Source organism: Etheostoma cragini, chromosome 13 (genome assembly GCF_013103735.1).
Source record: "Etheostoma cragini isolate CJK2018 chromosome 13, CSU_Ecrag_1.0, whole genome shotgun sequence".
Taxonomy (NCBI): Eukaryota; Metazoa; Chordata; class Actinopteri; order Perciformes; family Percidae; genus Etheostoma; species Etheostoma cragini.
The window spans coordinates 21254036-21274861 of NC_048419.1; the positions used below are offsets into that span (position 1 = coordinate 21254036).

Below are 20826 nucleotides of genomic sequence, written 5' to 3' on the forward strand. Positions count from 1 at the left end.
AATGGAAAACCAAAAAAAGCGAGTAGACCCGAGGCGAGTCGAGTAGATACCACGCAGTGGAAAACCGCCATAAGATACATTAGGTTAGTCGGTCTGACTTCCCTACCCGTGTCAATGGTACTCAGCCATGTGCCATTTTTGATTATATTGAACACATTTGAAAAACGGGCCATACATCTATAGTTTTAAGCTAAGGTAATTTTCTAAAAAAGCTGGATACTGACGTATTTGAGCAGATGTTACTCAAATGGTAGTAAAAAGAGCATATTTTGGGGACCATCTTCAGTCGCAGACTTAGCGAACAGATTTTGTGTACTGACGAGTATTTGCGGCACCGGGACAAACCAAAATGATTCTAGAATAAAATGCAGCGCTGCACTCTGTTGATGCTGTGTGCCACAGCCATGTTTTCTTTAAAACATCAGTTGGTCACAGACTAGGTAATCTAAGCCCCTATTCCATACCCATGTGCTGGCTTGGCTTAACCCGGCGCGTCAGCCCAGCACGGCAGGGATATTCATCTCCATTACAACAGGGTTACCCGCTAAAAAGTATGTCTCAGAGTCTAGGAAATTTAAAAGCAGCAGGCTGATCCGTGGCTGTGACTAGTGGTAAAAAAAAGAGGCTCTTAAACGGTGGATAAACATTTGATTTCCTATACATTTTTTTCACAAAATGAGTCCGCGGTGACATTGTTATTTAGAGGCTTTTATTATAAAGCAGTAAAATTTTGCCTGAAACTGTAAAATTAAGTTATCTGAAGGCACACACGGAGGAAAGGGAGGAACTAAACTTCAAACCAGAGATTCAGTTAGAAACGACGTGATAGCCGGAAAGACAGACTTTTTAAAACGTAGTTCTCTCTGGTCTGCTGCACAGAGTTGAGTCTAGCGCACTCGCCCAACTCCAAAGACGGTCCACCTCGGGCGCAACTCAGCACGTTTAAACTGGAAGCGCAAATCAGTGCGGCATGGGACTGACTCGGTGCGGCCACCGCATTAAAGTGTCTACACTGAACCGTTACCACATGATTGTTCATGTTTGGAATGGTATGTGGGACTAATCATTTCACTGAATTACCATAAATGTACTGTTTTACTACCGAGACCAGTTGATAAATTAAATGGTGATGTACTGCATTACTTTTTGGCAATATCCTCAAGCTCAGTCTGCTGCTCATCTTCCTTGGTCAGTTGGGCAAGGCGGGTCAGTGAGGCGTCCACTTCCTGAATGGTCAGGAGGCTCTTGGTTGCCGCGGGAAATGATTTACTCTCCTCGAAGAACATCCTGACTGTCTCAGACACATCGCCCTTCAAAAAAAAGGAGAAGACAGCCACAGCATTTTAAGTGTTTTATTTTAAAATTAGTTCCTCTGTCATCAAGACACGATGTCAAGAGACTATAATTGGCCAGAATGAAATCCCTTGATACATGCATTTTTAATCTGAGAGTATTAATAAGATGCTTTGAATAAAACACTGGTGAGAAGGCTTTTGGTTCTAAAATAAAACATTCAGCACATGCGTCATATTTTTTAACATTTGCAAAGCACAAGAGTTTATGTGTGAGAACATATGGAGACTGACCTGCTCCAGATCGCGCACCATGTCATCCTGGTTGCATTTGAATATGCGGCTGAAGAGTTTTACGATCTGCTTGTCATTTAGGTTGTAGACACTTTTTACAACACCTGGCAGGAGCAGCTTCACCGTCAGATAAAGATCTCCATGGAACTTATCTAGGATGGAAGAAAACGGAGATTTACGACAAAACGTTTGCAGTAGAAATCCTGGCGTCGGATTCTGTCACATGCTGTCGTGCTAAAATCTGCTAAAGCCCATAAACACACAAGAAAGAAAAAAAATACTGTTTAACACACTAACCTCCACCTGAGCCCTTCTTGAGGAACTTTTCAATGATCTGTGTCTTGACATTGTAGCTGTTGTGTTCTGCCACCATGGCACAGAGCTTGCGAAACTCTCTGAAGAGGCAGTCCTTGTGCTGGCGGTCACATAGCTGGGTGGACAGGGCGCTGCCTTGGCTGACAGTGGCAGGGGAAGAGGATGGTCCAGGGCTGCTGGAGGTGCCCGCTTTCGCAGCTGTCAGGACAGTGAAGTGGAACAGTGCCCGTAATGAGACCAATTTGACAAAACAAGTATTTCTGCTACATTCACAGTGGCTTCACAGTGGAACAAAAAGTCAGCCTGTTTATACAGTTTAAACAATTTTTTGGTACTTTTTAAGTTGACTGATTACTGTTAATGGGATATTACAGCCATGGTACTTTGGGTTAGTGCTGAAAACACTTTCTTAAAACTTCTTCAAAAATAATACGTGCCCCTCAATTATTGTTATCGTCCGTAAAGTGTATCGGACAAGCTTGCCGACTTGTCTTCCTAAACTCCTATCTAGACGTTGGTCAGTAATTGAGCTTTGATGAGAACACTGAGGCAATGTGCAAGAAAGACTGTAAAAAGACTGTTTTCTGTGAAGGTGAAATGTTTCTGATGTTGACAAAAAGCCAGTGGGGATATTTTACAGATCCCTCATAGAAGCAGTCCTGAATTTCTCACTGACTGGTTAGTATGGCAATTTGAATATGCCAAACAGAAATCAACTGAGCAAAACGGTCATAGTGAGGAGTACACTAACTGGTTAGCAGCAGCATTCTCTTTCAGAGAGTTTCTTCTTTTAGGGAAATAATTTCAACTAAACTAAACATTTACAGATCAACAGGGCAGACACCAATGCTGTTTGAGACGTAGTGTAGTATGCGCATTCCTCCTTGTGAGAATAATCACCCTGACCCTTTCTGATCCAAGGTGTTCCTTTTGGCTGTCCATTTTGATATAATGTTCCTTGCTTCAATTAATTTTGTTGTCGACCAGCTTGTTGTATCGTTTCAACTTTTTATGAATTGTTTTAGAGGAAACATGAAAACACTTGACCTGAGATGTCGTATATCTTACCAATAAAGCCTGAGAACTTGCGCGGCGCGTTAACAGATGGGTCAGCAGGAGGAGACATTAGCTGGCCAGTGCTGTTCATCTTGGCCTGCACCTTCTTCTTTGGACTTGCACCGACTTTGGCCATCAGGTCTACAAGACAAAACAAATGGCTTTAGAACAAATAATCAGAACCATTTGACATGGAATACCATAACTTAAAGATGCAGTAGGTAAGACTAACTTTATCCAACTGTGTCTAACTAACTGTGTGTAACTTTGAAAAAAATCATTTCAGCTTTTCTGTTCATTTTAATCCTTAATGATCCTTATTCTAACCTGAATGTTAAAGCCTAATGTAATCGGCTTTGAATTAGCTTCCACACCAGCCCATGTACATTTGTACAACATGGTCGAGTAGCATCACTCTGCTTAAATCTGTTGTGAGTACAAGTTCCCATGTATGATGCTCTCCTGCAATGTTGACACATGAATTTATAGTTAACTCAGCAATGCCAAATCACTGGATATTAAAAGTTAAAAAAATTGTATTTATTTCAGAGATTCAGGGTTCTTTCTTTTTTTTTATCTAGTACTTACTAACTTAACCGATAAAGATCTGATTTGCAGGAGTGAATCAACTGATTGCAATTGCAAATTGTGGTTCTGTGGGCGTGTATGTTAGTATCAGAATCCGTTTCATTGACTGCTGACATGTGTGACATTTGTGTGCGTGCCTGTTGTACCTGAAACATGTTTGTTAACAAGCTCCCTGTCTTCGTCCTGCAGCTCCTCCCAGCCCTCCAGATCTGTGATGTCCTCTATCTTCTTTGTAGTGGCTCTCGCCCTTTCCAACTTCTCAAATATGCACTTTACATGATACCACTCTTTCATCTCCCCTGCAGACTCGCTGAAAGGGTTTGGCACAATCTTCCCTATGCGCACTATGCCCTTTTGGATTTTATCCTTGCATTTCTTACATCCTGCAGTCCCGCGTTTGGCGTATTCAACAATGAACCGCTGGTCTGCCATATCTGGCTGGTTGGAGAAACACTGATGTACGGAAAGCTGGGGAGGATTGTTATGGATGAGTTTGGATACTAAGGAGAAATGATGGATTTTCTGGGAAAATTGTACTGTATGAAAAGTTGGGGGTTGATGTTTAAAGCATGAAGAGACAGAAAAGGCTCTACACACTTTGCAAAGTTGCTGATAAGTGACAAGTGTTCCAAGATGCTGTAGGCTAACACAGACAGTCTTGTGAGCTAATAAAATAAGCGGTTTCTGCATCCAGTTAGTGGGCAAGTTACAACCTAAAGAAAGCAAAAAGAAAATCATGGTTAAGAACATTTGATTATTTTTTTTCTATATAAAATGTTGCTTTGGCATATCAAAGATTGCGGGAACAATCAGCTTGAGTAAAACTTTAAACTACCACATTGGCTCATGATGATAAAATGTTGCCACAAGGTCCAGGTCATCATGACCCTCTAACTGTTTGGGATAATTTTCACTCATGTTTTAATACAATTTTTTTAATCAGGTAAGTTAATCACTCGTTTCCTCATTACCAATATGTGTGTTTACAACCCAAATGTCAGCGAACAAAAGTCCCCTCGACTGTAAATGTACGTTACTTATCTAGCGTACAAACAGCTAACGTTAGCTGCATTAAAAGGAACTTAAGGTGTACAGAGGTGCTGCTGTAACGTTAGCTACATAGTTAGTCTTTTGCGCTTCCTAATTTGGTAAACGTATACGTTAGTATAACAAACTGTAACGTAAATTTCTTGCACGAACAATATTTTTACATTTCAAATAATCTGTTAATTTAACAAAAGGTGGACCTTTGGGTTGGCATAACGTAAGACACAAAGTGATGTGCCTCTTCAACATTTAACAGTAACCTTATCTTAACGTTAAATTATACTGTATCAGTGACCTTTCCTGTATACTTAAAAACAGCGTGTCCAGTCAGTTATAACGTTGCACATTATTGCTAAAAAGTGTAGCCACACGATACGTGTCTAGCTAAGCCTGATGACACGAAGACAATTGTTAGGCTAGTGCTAGCTAAGTAGCTGGTTAACTTTAATGTTAGCCACACTCTCTGTTCAACACACATAATAGTAGCTAAGACAGATACAATTAGCCTAGATAACATATTTCGCTTCATCTATCAAACGTTACCTTGTATGCTTAGTAAAACTTCATAGCACGGTTTAAATTGCTAGCCCTCCTCATTGTTGTTAGCTAACAGATCAGCAGTCTTAAGTAACAATCAGTTACATTTTAAAGATAAGATACACTTCCGGCTTGGGTCATATACACACACATATATATTTATCAGAATCAGCTTTTATATAATGTACATATGACCCAAAGCATCAATCCGTGTGTATTTAATTGTGCAATTATTATTTACTACGCGCATAGTGTTTCCTCACCTTAAAGACCCTGCATACACCATGTGAGATGCATTATTTGTTTAAAATTGTGATATTTGCTTTATTTTTAAATATATATGTATTTCCGGTATCTCTTTGGTTAATTCTTATTAGCTTGACGCAACTAGTCAAAGCAAAAGCCAAAGTGGCTGCAGCATGGGCTGCATGTTGCTGCTGCACAAAGCTCGTTGGGGTTCATAAAAACGGTAGTAGACCTTTAAACAGCTAGCTACCGCCCTCTGTTGAACTGACAGGATCCTTATTAATATCACAGCTAACTAATTAAAAAAATACCTGAATAAATGAGCATCCCACTATGGATGTAAACTTTTTCAAAAAACGTGGGAGTATAGCAAGCTGGGAGTTTGATTCAATTGCAACAACAATGATGAAAACCCCTTTCATTAATTCAGACATTTTCTTTGATATAACAATAATTAATCGTATAACCATTTCAATCAAGTCCATCAATTAAAAAATGCTATTACATTTAAAATACGGATTCAAAATAGGCTACATACATACATACAGTACATACACACATACATACATACATTAGAAATACTGCCTATCCCTGGCGTTTTTCCCAATTGCAATTCTCTTTGCTAAACACTGATACCAGACGAAAAGTTCAACAAGTTAAGCTGGCACTGTAGACTAATTGGGTTGCACGCGTAGACTGTAAAAGTTGCACGTACCCCATGGTTGTTGGCACCATAGACATAATAATAATTAACATAATTATTATATGGTTGGCACCAGGAACTAATGTGGCCTTCAATGACTCCAGGAAACGGTGCATCAAAGAGACTTCAATCACCTTCACTCACACATTTAGACTATTGGAAAGCATATAGTGCATCCTAGTAGGTAGGTTAATTTACCTCAGTTGATAGCCTAGTATGTAATATTGTTCTTGACGGCCTGCTTCAGTAATTGATATGTCCATGCATGCATCGTCATCTTGATATTGTTTCCTAGGAAAGAATGAACTATGACAAATCAACGGTCAATTGCAAAAGAAACTGCAACTGATATACCAGGCATAAAAAAAAATCAAAGCACTAAGTACGAAAGAAGCATAGACGTCAGACGCCAGAGCCGAACGCTATCATTGACTAGCTACGTAAATAACGTACGCGTGAACATCATGGACGACAAATTCCGTGCGCACATTCTACGAAAATAACGAAAAGGTGGCGCTACAACACTTCTAATACGCAGTGCGGGTACGCGTAGGAGATGTCGGCTGGGTGGACCATGGGGAGGACCCCGAAGCAGTATTGACGTTATTCCAGGCTGTAAACAAGATTCATTTCTCATCAGAGCTGCAGTGAACTATAATAGAGTAAAGCATGGGAAGGAGTATAAGTCGTGCTTTTTACGCTGAAAGTCTGGCTATCTCCACTAGCTTCGGGAAAGCAAGCAAGCTAGCAAGCAGTAACATTACAGGCTAGCTTCGCAGAGAAGCTGCTGCCTATTGTGGCCCGCAACGACCCTCCCAGCTAGCATCCGTCGCATGCACAGAGAAAAAAATGGTAAGAACTGCTAATGTGGTGTTTTACTACGTATAGCCAGCTATTTCGGAAATTGTATCTTTTATCTTTAATATGTCACATATTGAAACAATTGTCGAAGGGCCATTAGCTTAGCTTCTTGTGCTAACGTTACAAGGTTGACAGCTCCTGACACCTGGCTGCTGTCTATAGCTAGCTATATAAAGAAAGCTAAACACAGCCCTTAATTTAAAACCCTTTCAATTTACAGTTATCTGGTCTACTCTGGTCAAATACCTTCACATTGTAGAGCGTGAAATGCATCCTATTTGAAATTGTTGGGATCCCTGCATTTCGATCAAATTTCGATTATTTGCCATTTTGTTACAACAAAACATCACACTTTTAAATTGTTATTGAACGCCGCTGCCAGTCTTGGTGTTTTGTAGGAAGATGATGAAGTAACAGTTTAATGTAGCTAGAACTTGAAAAACCAGCCTTGCTTGTTGTAGCTTACTGCACGTACAATGTTGACTATATAAATGTGGCTGAAGAAGTCAAGCAGGTAAATACAGTGTTGATGAAAAAATGATTCAGACATCTTGACTCTTAAACTCGACAAGTTGCTAAACTCACACACATCCGGGAATCATATGTAGTAACAGTTATGTTACTATGCCATAGTAAAACCATACACTGTATAATATATAATATTAATGGTCTATGAGTAAAACACATGTCAAACTGTGGACAGAGAGTTGAAAAAAAAACACTTTAAAGTACTTTATGTTTGTAAAACCGTTGAAGTAAAGATTGATAAACCCTCTTTCCTTTATGTAACATAAAGCAACCCATATCTGTATCTGGTGTAGACTAGAATGGATTATAACAAGTTTACAACATTTTGCATAATAAAGTCTGTGATACTGTAGTATTAGACTAAATATGCATTCTGCATTCAACCCTAAATCTAAAAAAATAAATACTGTTGTATATATATATATATATACACCTGTGATATAAGAGTAATGCCTAAATTGTGCATTTGTCCATATGCAGGTGTACCTGTTAAATCCTATAGAGAACCTGAGAAGCTACATCAACAACCGTCCACCGCTGGTCATTTTTATGATCAGTGTCAGTGCAGTGGCCATCGCCTTCCTGACCATTGGTTATTTCTTTAAGATTAAGGAGATCAAGTCTCCAGAGTTGACAGAGGTGAGTCACACCCATATGGTTCTCTAAAAGAAAAATGATATGCTATGGTCATTTAGAATCTCTCAGATACCAGCAAAATGTGGTCTCTGCTGATGCTAAATGCCATTTTATGACCTCTGTGGCTTGCTAAATGCCACAAGGATGCATTTCCTAAAATGTTGTGCCATGTTACATTTAAGATATGACCTATTTAGCCTTTTCCACTCTCACCCAGGTCAGTCTGTGAGGTTAGAATAAATTTATTTTAGTCAAACATCAAGGGAATCCAGGTTTTCTTAACACGTGTGTAAGCTACAGTTACAAGATACAGTACATTTTAGCTAATTTCTAACTGGTTCTATCACACACATGGCTGCAAAGAGTTTAATTGGAGGAAACAACAAGGTCAATTCAAAGTGAAAGTGTGCTTCCAGTTCACAATAAATGGAAATAAACCTTTGCATATGGATCTGAATAGAAAGAATATTCAAATTAAAAAGGTTGTAGATAGCAGGGGTGGGGAAAAAACAATCTATTTATTTATAGTGTGTTTCCCTTAAATCAATATTAGTTAAATTATTATATATATATATATATGTATATATATATATATATATATATATATATATATATATATATATATATATATATATATATATATATATATATATATATATATATATAAGGATTTACCTAAATATTTTCTGTTCTGTTCTGTTTTTATACGGTACCGCTGTCAGCAAGATCATATCTGTTTCCAGCAAAACAGACCGAACGCAGAAAATTCATGTTAAATGAAATAAATGTCAAAAGACGTGCATTTAAAAAATCAACTATTTACTAATTAGAAATGTCCCATGATATATTGTCTCTAGAAGTGTAATATTCAACTTTGTTTTTTGTTTAAGAAGGAAAAGAAATTGCAATAATCAATACCATCAAATCGTAATACTTCTAGAATCAAAATAAATGAAAATCGCAAAGAGAAAATCAGGTAATAGATCTTGGTTAATTGCAACATTTTGTCCTGACCAACAATCAAAACAAAGTTTCTCTTTCAGGACTGGAACACCTTTCTGCTGCGCTTCAATGAGCTGGACTTTTGTGTCTCAGAGAATGAAACGATAAAGCACGGTCTGAACGAGTCGACCACACCAGAGAGCATGGTTGTGACCAGCGGCCAAGCTCGTTCTAGCACCCAGGTTCCCCTCCTGCTAGAGGACTCAGGTCCCATCAACATCTCAGTCCCCATCACCCTCACGCTGGACCCCCAGCGCCCGTTTGGAGGGTACTCTCGCAACCTCACCCACCTGTATGCCACAGTGCTGGGGCAGCAAGCTGGCTTGTCTAGTAGGTTCTCTTTCTCATCATCGTTAGGTATCTGCCCTGTGGTCAGTGTTTGGAAGAAAATAAGTTTGTGTTTAACAAAAAATCAGGTAGGACTGTCAAGATCAGCCAAAGCCGTAGTGTGTGGTTTCTGTTGCCCGCCTGAGGAATTCTAAGTAATGACAACAACACTGTTGGCATGTCCATATGATACAAGCCTTCTGTGATCACTGTTACTTCTGTCTCCTTAGAGCTGTGTGTTTAGCTTGCCCTCTCCCTTCTGGTGTTTAAAGCACTATAAAAGTTTCACAGAGAAGAAATATAGAAGCTTAGAAGAAAAGACTGCAACATTAAACCTGGTCACATTTCTGTCTTTTAGGCCGCTCTTAAATCAGCCAAATGGCAAAGTTCTGCATCCACTTTAAGTAGATGAAAATTAATTTCTCACTTAATTTAAGTATCATATTTAAAGGAAATCAATATGTATTCAAATATTTAGTAATATTATTATTGTACCAGATAAACTGAACTCGGACATGAGGGCTTTATAACACAAATATTGTTGTGGATAGGATAAGTATTTTGCATTTCAACATGTTATTCCACTACCTTGCAACAGAGTGATATTTAGTCCCAACCAGATTGGCTTTATCCGTGGTTTTAGTCTCCTTTCTTTGAGGACATTTCAGCCCAAACACCTGCCCTGTTTTGATACAAACATGTACTCTTGTCTTAAATTCTAAAGCCACCAGATTGGATGAGCAAAGTCAATAAGGATCTGTGCAAGTGTTTATTGACACTGAGCAAATATTGCTGTCTGTCTAGGGCTTACACTGTGCAGGTTGGAAAATAGTATACCTAGGTTATTGCGAAATCAGTTAATTGCTCAAAAAAAGTGCATATTATTGATACAAAAGTATTTGTGGTTTACAAAAAAAAAAACATTTTATATGAATCGCACATCTTGTTATATAGACCATATATTTAAATATTTATGTATAAATGCTCATCTTGATTTATTCTTCTAACTTTTTAAAAGATTTAGATTTAAAATTTTATTGAATCCTTTATTAATAACTTGGTAGTAAACCAATACCTCCTAATTTTTCAAAATTGACACAAACACTGTACTTGTTGTATAAAAGGGTCACATTGGATGATACTGGGGGTGCTGTCACATTCATCTACTTTTCCATTAACTAGCCTTCAGATGTATTTGACACAAAGAAAAGTTTGAGAAAATAGGCGTATGACGAAAAAAGGTTCAACGCATTGTATATCCTCATCCGTTTGACGTTGCAAGTGAGAATTGGAGACTCGCTGTCCATGGTTTTCACTTTTTATACAGTCCTGCTCACCATCGTTTGCACCCCTTCATTTTTTGCATAACCTCTACAAAATCTTCAGAAATACATTGAAATGTACCAAATTTATATCATCAGGATCTTAATTGGAGGTCCAACGTGATTTAAAAAAGAATTGTTACTTTCAACCTGCTTGTAATTTTAAAGAAAAAACAACATGGGCAGCAATAATGGCACCCCTCTTTAACATTTGGTTTTACATCCGTTGGCAGTGATGACAGCCTCCAAACGTTTCTCGTAGCCATCTTTAAGCTTCTTGCACTTCTCAGCTGGTATTTTCTCCCACTCTTTCTTTGCAAATTGTTCAAGCACTTGAACATTTGCAGGTTTCTTTTCCCCAATGACAGAATTCAGCTCATACCAAAGATTTTCCATCGGATTGAGATCATAACTCATTGCTGGCTATTTTAAAACATTCCATTTTTTTCCTTTTCAACCATTTCTGCGTGCTTTTGGATAGATAGATAGATAGATAGATAGATAGATAGATAGATAGATAGATAGATAGATAGATATTTATTGATCCCAAAAAAATGGGAAATTACAGTGTTACAGCAGCACACAAAAATATACATACATACAATATACATGAAATAATAATAGTCTTGCTGGAGAACCCATGATCTTTGACTCAAACCATGTTTTCTTACACTTGGTAGGACATTTCACTCTTAAAGCTCTTGATATTCTCTGATTTCTTTCCTGTGATACGGTCAAGACCTCCATTACCAGATGCAGCAAAGCAGCCCCACAGCATTATGGATCCTCCAGCATGCTTAACTGTTGGTAGGGTATTATTTTCCTTGTAGGCTTCAATATGCCTTTTGTGAGCAAACTGTTGGTGTGCATTGCCAAAAAGTTCTATTTTTGTGTCATCTGTCCACAGAACATTTTCCCAGATTGGGGTTTATCCAGGTACTCTTTGGCGAAGATTAGTTGTTCCTTTTTATGTCTTTTCCTCAATGGTATCTTCCTTGGCCTTTGCCTATGAAGCCCTGTTTTGTTTAGTTTGCGGCATATGGTACTTGATGAAACCATGACCCAAGACTGTTCCACGTTGGCCTTCAGGTTTTGGATGTTTGACGTGGTGTTTTGTCCACCACACGCACCAACCCCCCACGTCCAGGGAGGTTCTTGGCAGTTCCATGCTTGGCATACTTCTTAATAACACAACGCACTGTTTAAACAGGGATACCAAGGCCTTTTGAGATGGGTTTATACCATTTGGAGGTCTTGTGTTTGCTAATTATTGCACTTCAGAAGTCCTCAGACAGCCCCTCTGTCTTCACCATTGTGACAAAGGAACAGGGGATAACAGATGACTTTTTAAAACACTGCAGTCATCATTCATTGGCTAATTCATGTCACATGGGCAAAGACAATTTATCATAGGTGATTCCCATTTGTGATTTACCACACATGAGTCACAATGTGTTTTCTAAGTGATTTACAGCAAATGGTGCCAGTACCAGAGACACAGCAAGCTTTAAGTTTTTCTACTTTTACCTCCCATTGTTTGTTTAAAATGGTTGTTTATCACTTGCTCTTTTTGATCAAACATGTGTTCTCTAGAGAACAGAATTGTTTCCCTTGATTCATTTTTTTTCAGAAGAAATTCCACATTATGTACTTAAACTTCATGGGTGCCAATAATGGTGAGGAATGTATAAGCACCTGTGTTGACAAAACCACATCTATCCTCAGTCACACCCAGGAGTCCACTTAGTTTGACTGTTAATCTTCTAATCCCCTTTGCAGTTTAATAAATATTGCATAAGCCTACAAAATAAGCCTGTCATTCGTTATCAGGGGGATTAGGCTTGGTATGACATCAAATACTACTGCTGTGGATGTTATATGCATACTGTTCATTCTGTTCTAGGGTTTAATAACTGAGCAACATAACAATGAAGGGAATGTGCATATGCAAGTTAGAGGCCTATGAGTTGTGCGCTTTGCTGGTTTTTATAGAATTATAGGAAAGTGAAAGAAATTATGAATACCCGAATAAGTAAGAATTTTCTCTCATCACATTAATTTTCGATCTTAAATGCTCTTATTGTTTTTTCACGTTTTGTGTGTAGGCCGGGAAGCCCATGAAGAAATAAACATCACTTTCACCCTGCCTGTTTCCTGGAACTCAGACGAGTGTGTACTGCACGGCCACTGCGAGCAGGTGGTGTTCAGCACTTGCATGACCATCACAGCGACAAGCAATATCTTCCCAGTCACAGTGTGAGTTGGACTGCCTCCCTGACTCATAGGAAGACACTTTAGATCTCTGCCTAGAGCTTGGAGAGACTGACAAAATCAAATGAAGTACCCCTAAGTTTTTTACTCAATACCTTCATATCATTTTTGACAATATTTTGAGTATAACTATTAGTTCATTCCATACAATGTCTCTGAGAAAGCCAAATATTTTCAGTTTAGTCTCAGAGCCCAAATCCAGGTGCAGCTTTAACTTTCTGTAGTCACTGCTATTAACCAACATGATGTGAAGAGTCCCATTACCCCAGTCAACAGACCTCCATCTTTGTTTTGGTTTGTAGGCAGCCGCCACACTGCGTGCCAGAGACATACACCAATGCCACATCTTGGTACAAGGTGTTCACCACAGTCCGTGACTCCGATACTAAGTACAGTCAGGACTACAACCCTTTCTGGTGTTACAAAGGAGCCATCGGCAAGGTGTACCACGCACTCAACCCAAAGCTTACTGTCATCGTTCCTGATGTAAGTCCCGTTATCTTTTTTCTGATATCAAACATTATATTTTTGGGGGTTGTCTGTCTGTCTGTCTGTCCGTCCGCAACATCTCAGGACGCCCTGGAGGAAATGTCCACTTGGGGTCAAGGCCATAATTCAAGAATTCCTACACTAATTATGAAAACATTACACAGAAATGTCTAAAAAAATAAAGTGATATTTTACATCCAAAAGGTCAAAGTTAAAACTTAAATGTGACATCACAATTTCCTGCAAAAAAAAAAGTTTTTGGGCAATTATTCAACATCATAACTCAGGAACAAAAGGGGAGACATTTGGTAAAATACGGAATTGGTGACACTAATATTTAAATGGTGGTGATTGTAAAGATCTTCTGTGCTGACAGGTTAAATATGTGTGTGAAGCATCCATGTTTTGCCAAAAAGATAATTTATCTTGGTTAGAACATCTGTAGAACAATATTTACTTCAATGTAATTACTACTAGAAAAAAAACAAATATTGATACAATAATTGTGTATTGGTGACTATTATGATTGCGGGTATAGGATAAAGGGAAATGTGACCAAACACATTCTGAAAGCCATTTAGATGTAGTTCTATGCCGATAGCGCTAGATTGTTCCAGCATTACAATGATCCTATTGACAGCTCACAACTGAGCACTGAATGGTCCAGTGAGGCTGAAAACTGTTTGAGAATGCATGCTGTGCCCGCACAGATCTCAGCCCACTTGAACACACACAGGATTATGGAGTGGTGCTTATCCACCATCAACAAAAAAACACAAATGGGTTGACAAGTGATGTCCCTGTTTCCTTTGTACATTTAGAAGTTTGGAGGTGCTCTAATTCTAGCTATGTTTTATTGCTATACTCTTCAGGCTTACTGTGCAGTTAGAATTAGTCTCATGTATTTGGCATTAACAACTAAGTATAAAGTATTTTATGGCATCAGGTTATTTTTAAAATGTTTAAATTATTATGTTCGACACAATGAAGGGCAGTATAAACTGCAAACCTATAGAAATATACCCTTCTGATATGGATTTGGCAAACAATTTATAGCAGTGGGAATATAAATGCCACCTGCCAAATAAAATCCCACAATAAGGACTTACTTGAAGAAATAGAAAGCCAGTGGGTTTAAGGAATATTTGATAATATTTATATTATTAAATATTATTTTATTTATTATAATAGTTTTATAGCGAGCCAGTAAAAATCGCTCATATTGTCTTTTTGATTATAATAAAACCTGCAGTTACTATGTTTAATTCTGTCTTTTTAATTCTTTCTTACCAGGATGACCGTTCCCTCATCAACCTGCACCTGATGCACACAAGCTACTTCCTGTTTGTCATGGTCATCACTATGTTCTGCTATGCAGTCATCAAGGGGCGGCCTGGCAAAGTACGGCAAACCAACCCTGACTTCTGCCCTGAGAAGGTACAACAGACACCAGCAGTGCTATATGACGAGAACAGGTAGTTTCAGCAAAACATCAATTGACCGTGATTGGTTAAAGACATGATCCAATCACACCACTGTTTCTCTGCTATTTTTCCAAAATACATTGACATCTGTACGTAATTGTTTTTTTGGGCACATTATTTTCTAAAAACCTGGCATCCTATTGTTTGCTGGGCCTCAGCTGTAGCTGATACATGCTTCGTTATGTTTTACTCCCAGAAGTAATTGAAGCTTGTTCTCTTTGTGTTATTGCTACTTGTGGCACAATATACCAGCTCACACGAGTCCACGGATTAACAATTTTAAGACAGGTCAGGAAGCTGGGACTCATTGTGTAACCAAACAGATAGTTTTGAGTAATGTTCTGTGGTAACAACTTTTAGCAAATTATATAATTTACAATACTGGCAGGTTGAGCCGAGCTAAAGCTCTGCAGTGCATTAGTTAAAGGGTAATTTTTTTTTTAAAGTCAAGCCCATCTATCTCAATTAAACTATCCCCACCAAATCTGAAACTATCGTTCTTCACAGTGTGGCCAACCAATAAAATAACTACCTACACTGAGCTAAATTAGGGGTACTTGAAATGGGTCGTTCCAGTTTGAATTAAGATATCCTTCACTTAAATCGTGACATTTTAGATGCATTACTCTCCAGTTGATTGCAAAATTTAATTTTAGTGTTTTCCTTACAGCAGTTGCTTATTCAGTGCTTACTGAAGAGATTAGATGTTCTTGAAATTCTTAAAGCCACAACTATTTTGGCCCCAGCTGGTGGTAGTATCAAGAAGGACACTTTGCATGCTGCTATATACAATTACCTTTGTCAAAACTACTTTAGGAAATCTGATCAAACTTTAAGAATCTTTTGTGGCAATCTGAATCTTTCTAATTTCACTTTTTTTCTGTCCATATTACCAGATGTTGTGGTGATATGTGCATTGTTTTATAAATGATTGAAAGATTGTTTTACTGAGTGTAGTAATCCGTGTCACAAGTTTGTAAACTGCACTAAAACCCATTTTTTCTGTTGCAGATGGCGTTGTCAGAGGGTTAAAAACACATCAGAGAGCTATTTTAGAACATACCTGTAACATGGACAAACTCAAAGAAACAGAAGACATATAAATAAACATACCAGTTGCCTAGTGAACCCTGGAAATACAGTAAGGGACACAAAAGCTCTGTTAATGCATTACTCTTGCAATGTTGGGTTTTTCCAACCAAAGATATACAAGTGCCTGTATCTGTCTTGTAAATATTTGTAGGAACTCTAATATTCTGTTTAAAACCTTTTTGTTCTTTTTGTTGATTGATATTATTTTGCCTGAGTCCCCTTGTGCCATGTCAGAACATGCAGTACATAAACAAAGCAGAACGCCAAACCCGAGAACTACACAGACCAGAAGACCAGACCCAAGAACTACACGGCCATTTTTCTAGCAGTCATTCATTCTCATTTACCAAGCAAGATAGAAAAACCACAGAGAAGTGGGTTACATGGAACCTATCACAGATTTCAGTTATGAGCTTTTCCTGTAAATGTTTAAATGATACCCTAAAACCTGTAAACATTATCTCCCATAATGAGAGAGCATGATTATTAGTCACTTGAAATATGTTTAAGTGAACTAAATATGCTTAAATACTCAGGTTGAGATAATTGCTTGAGGATGAGATGCTTGTTACACACTGATAATTAAATCTTCAGTATATGCTCTTGTCATTGCAGCTTAAATGGGGAAGAGCATTAATTGAGCACTGTTCTCTGCACCAGACTCAACAGTGTAATCAAAACTCTAATCAGAATTTGGACATTGCATGAAGTCTGTTTAAACTTGCACTTCATTTATTTAATTGGACTGTCAATTATAACAATAGGTCTTTACCAGATCAAAAATTGTCTTTCCATGTGTGTCTGCAATGTCAATAAATGTGGAGTCAAATATTTAGATGATTGCACCGTGCACATTCATTATATGAACAGAATACACTGTAAACGGTAAAGTTAGAGTCCCGTTGTCTCAGTTAGAATTCTGTTAGGCTTATTAGTAAGTCCATTTAATGGCAGTTGAATAAGCTGCAGAACTTCCTGTGATCTGTGTTGACAATAGTTTTTTGTTTAAGACGAGTAGATGTTGCACTTAAAATGATTTTCTGCCTTTTGCTTTTCTTCCTCTGGCTTCATCGCTCACTTGCCTCTTGTCTTATTTTTTGGCTGTCACTCTTCTGGACTTAATGTACAATGCTTCGTTGTTGCTACTGGACGAAGCAAAACATTCTTGCCTTACCTACGGTGGACTTGCTTGCTTGAAAACATGGTGGGAAGATCATCTTCTCTCTTTCCGACATTAACTTGCCAGTCCCTTCTTCCACAGCCATCCTCCTCTTCTCGTTTCTTCCAGTGTGACGAGCCTGTGGTTTGAAATGAAACTTGTGATCTTTGTTCTATTAATTTAAATGTCAAGTGGCCCTTGAGTTATTATATTTTAGGAGTCTTTAGATTTACCTGTGCTTTTATTTTAAGTAAATCATTATCAGATGCAAGTGTTTGAATAATTAGTGCAAGTTAAGATTTCTTGCACATTTTGCATTAATGGCTCCTGTGATTATTTCTTTGTCTACGGTCACATATAAACAGTCTAATTTGAGCTATATAAAACTTGTTTCAGTTGGACACCTTCTAAAAAATAAATATAATTATATTAGCTTATAATTGTATTTGTATAACTATGGAGATATATTTATGATCAAATCACTTCATTTAAAAAAAAAATGTATCATTTAGTAGTACAACAAAAATGTGGGAAAACCCACTTGGTGTGCGAGTGTGTGTGAGTTTGGGAAAAGTTTAGATACATACTGTAAAGGCGGCTTTAGACTGTAATTCTTTGAAAGCGTCTGGTATTTAAAGGATACTTTAAGTTTAATTGAATGTCTGAAGTGCACAGGTTTATATTGACAAGACCCAGAAATAAAACACCTTCTCTGACATTGTACATTTTCACGTGACTCAGTGTTGTGCTGAAACTCTTAAATGTAGCTTTCAGGATGAAATTCATGCTCTTCCATCATTCTCATTTCAAGCATGGCTGACTTTGACAATCAGTTGCTCTGAATGTACAGTATATTATAAAATTTGCAATAAAGAAAAGAAAAAAACAGTACTCTAATTACAGTAAGTTAAGATTGTTGTTAATGTTAAAATCTTGAGTCACCAACCACTGTCCTCTGCTGTCTTGACACATGTCAAAACCTACAATTATATAATGGGTCCGATTTGATTGACTTGCTAAGAGAAGATGCAGTGTAAAATCCAAACTTGATAATTAACAGTCTAAGTCCGCCTTTAATGTCTGTTGAGTACAACTTTCTTTCAATAGCAATTACTGATACATTTTACTTATCTTTTGTGTAATAATTTTGTTTCATAATTGTACCTGTTGAATGTATTTTTATAAGCAGCATAATCTTAATCTGAGATGCAAGAATTCCAAGTGATTTTTAAATTATGATGTTGATTTTTTTTTCAGTTTAAAAGGCTTTACTTGAATTTTTTTTTTGTTCGAGTGGTATTCATATAGATTTATCCTTTTGTGACAGAAATTAATTTTGTCACACTAATTTATCAAACACTTTTTACATTTGTTAGATTTGTACGGAAGCCCTGATAGGCAAGTGAGGAAAAACAGACTTGTGATTTAAATAGTTTCCTCTGTGTTTGACTTAAACAGGTGAGAAATGTTGGACTGGTGAAAACTGAAGTGTTTGTTGTTGTAATACTCCGTACAACCACAAGGGGCTGAAGTGCACCACTACCCCATCTTCTAAATAAGACTAAAAACATTCCTGTTTCATTCAGGTTTTAGGTGAAGTTGTATTTCTCAATGTACCCTTAACACAAAGATACATACAGTATATTGTGTGTTAGCCTGTTATGTAACTTTACTGCCATGTCTTTTATTTTGGCTCGAACTGTATTTTAATTGGCGATAGAATATGGGGTAGTCGGGCAATTCAGCCTCTCGTGGCCGGAATGAGCTTAAAAAAAAAGAAAGATCCCCTGACAAAATGTTTCCACCTGTTTTCACATGTGAAATAAGAGTTACATAGAAAAATGATCCTGGCAAAAACACTTTTGTCACCTGTTAAGTCACAGTTCTTAACACAGGAGAGAAAACAATTTAGATCAGACGTAGACAATGGATCACCAGCCTCACAGGGCTTTTGTATTTTTGCGTGTGTTTGTTGGTGAATGAGTGGAAGGTGTTTCTTCATATTGATTGATGCTAGGACAAGTCTTCCTAATTCTGATGTGCATCATATTTGAGGATGAATCTGTTGCTTCTATTGTCATCACCATCGCCAGTGCTTTCACAGTGGGACTCATGCTTGTTTTGGGAAGATCTGGCAGCTCTTATTGGATGGTTGGAAATTTTAAGTGTTGGACAGGAAGCGTGTGGGGTTTGGCCGGGTGTATGTGAGTAAAGGGTGGTTGAAGAATGCCATATTATTGACAAACCGTCATCAAAATTTATGTCAGTGACTGGCCTTTACCTGCTACTTATCCCTTCTTGTGTGATTTACTATTTTCAATTTTGGTTAGAATTGCATCTCTATAATTGCAAAATGCCTTAACATTGTACAGTTTCATTTAAGTTTCATATATTTTAAAACGCCAGCTTTACGGAACAAAATCCAACCACAATGCTTCTTTTTATCACTTCGGAGCTAAAAGAAGCTCACATCAACATGCTAAGTGTACATTTAGAGACATTGATTTAAAAAAGGATCTGATGCTTGCTGTTACTCCTATATCATTAAGGACTTTGAGGAGTAAAAACAGAGGAGCCATATTCTCCTTAGTGGCATCATCCCACAGTGTTCTTGGCTTAACATTAAGCTAAACACACAATATAAGACTGCCATTTCACCTTATCTTGTCTCTTATGTTAGCAGCGCTTACAGGCAAGTATTAAGCCAACTCTGTGCCTTCTTCACTATCAAGCTGCATCCTCCTCCCTGTACATACAGTAGATAGGACCTTAGGTGTAATGTGGTTAGAACGTCATCCAAACCCTTTTCCTTTCCAGTGGAACTGCTGTAAATGAATTCAAGTTTAAATAAACTGTCTCCAAAGTTCAACATCACTTTGTCCCTGACTCTCCTTTTCTCCACCGCCCATTACTATTTTGACAGGGAGATTAATGATCTGCCATTGGATATTAATCAAACTAATACGCTGGTACTGAAAGTAAAATGCCATGGAAATATCAAACGCTGGAGGTCCAGGACTCAAGCTGTCTATGAGTTGGGAAAATAAGATGGGTGATATGTTGTATTTATTATTGTCTGTCTTCCCCAGCCCATTGTTTTCTACCAAATAGCAAATCTGTACAATCTGTCACTAACTTTTTTTTTTTTTGCCAGAATTTCCTAAAGCAGCGGTGGCTCTCCAATTCTAACCAAACTTTACTCAGAGTAAATTCTTCATTTTCCAGGGAATATTTAGGTGTATGTGGTTCGATTCAAAATCAATGACAAATCCCTATCTTCATCATAATGGAGATTATTATGTAGAAAAACAAATTGATTTAGCCATTATATTCATTTAGTCTGATATAAAATACACCAGGCTTTGGCTACATAGACAAAAATAAAAAAATAAATTTAAATTGTATGTTTTGGTCTTTTCATGAGACTTTTTGACGTTAAGAAAAATAAAGAATAGCATCAGACCCATCCCTTAGTTTGATTGGGACATTTATGCAATCTAAAAAATGCAAATTCTAAAACATCTTCAATGATCCTCAAGCCAAGACACTTAGGATCAGTTCGCTGGTTGTGGTTTGG

The 20826-nt window shown here is 37.7% G+C and overlaps 2 protein-coding genes across 5 annotated transcripts in view; one reads left to right on the forward strand and one right to left on the reverse strand.

Moving 5' to 3' along the window:
* The window catches only part of lig3 (ligase III, DNA, ATP-dependent), a 27093-nt gene extending 9685 nt beyond the window's left edge, over positions 1 to 17408 (reverse strand). The window contains exons 1-6 of one of the 3 annotated variants that reach the window (XM_034890489.1): positions 17265 to 17408; positions 3692 to 4258; positions 2970 to 3098; positions 1884 to 2099; positions 1587 to 1738; positions 1144 to 1310 (exon numbers count right to left, since the gene is read on the reverse strand). In XM_034890489.1, coding sequence (XP_034746380.1) covers positions 1144 to 1310; positions 1587 to 1738; positions 1884 to 2099; positions 2970 to 3098; positions 3692 to 4258; positions 17265 to 17355 — 1322 coding nt within the window. In that variant the 5' untranslated portion in view covers positions 17356 to 17408. Of the gene's footprint in view, positions 1 to 1143; positions 1311 to 1586; positions 1739 to 1883; positions 2100 to 2969; positions 3099 to 3691; positions 4259 to 5135; positions 5271 to 7163; positions 7358 to 17264 lie in introns of those variants that run through there. The other 2 variants (XM_034890487.1, XM_034890488.1) reach the window with 2 other exon arrangements.
* Positions 6584 to 20118, forward strand: tmem248 (transmembrane protein 248). Of its 2 annotated transcripts, none has more exons than XM_034890493.1 (7): positions 6584 to 6930; positions 7948 to 8106; positions 9147 to 9435; positions 12860 to 13010; positions 13328 to 13511; positions 14808 to 14989; positions 16010 to 20118. In XM_034890493.1, the coding sequence occupies exons 1-7, from the start codon at positions 6928 to 6930 to the stop codon at positions 16065 to 16067; spliced, it is 1026 nt and encodes a 341-aa protein (XP_034746384.1). In that variant the 5' UTR covers positions 6584 to 6927; the 3' UTR covers positions 16068 to 20118. The 2 variants fall into 2 exon arrangements, with proteins under 2 accessions (XP_034746384.1, XP_034746385.1); XM_034890494.1 differs by having other exon boundaries at positions 14808 to 14951.
* The last annotated feature ends 708 nt before the right edge of the window (positions 20119 to 20826 follow it).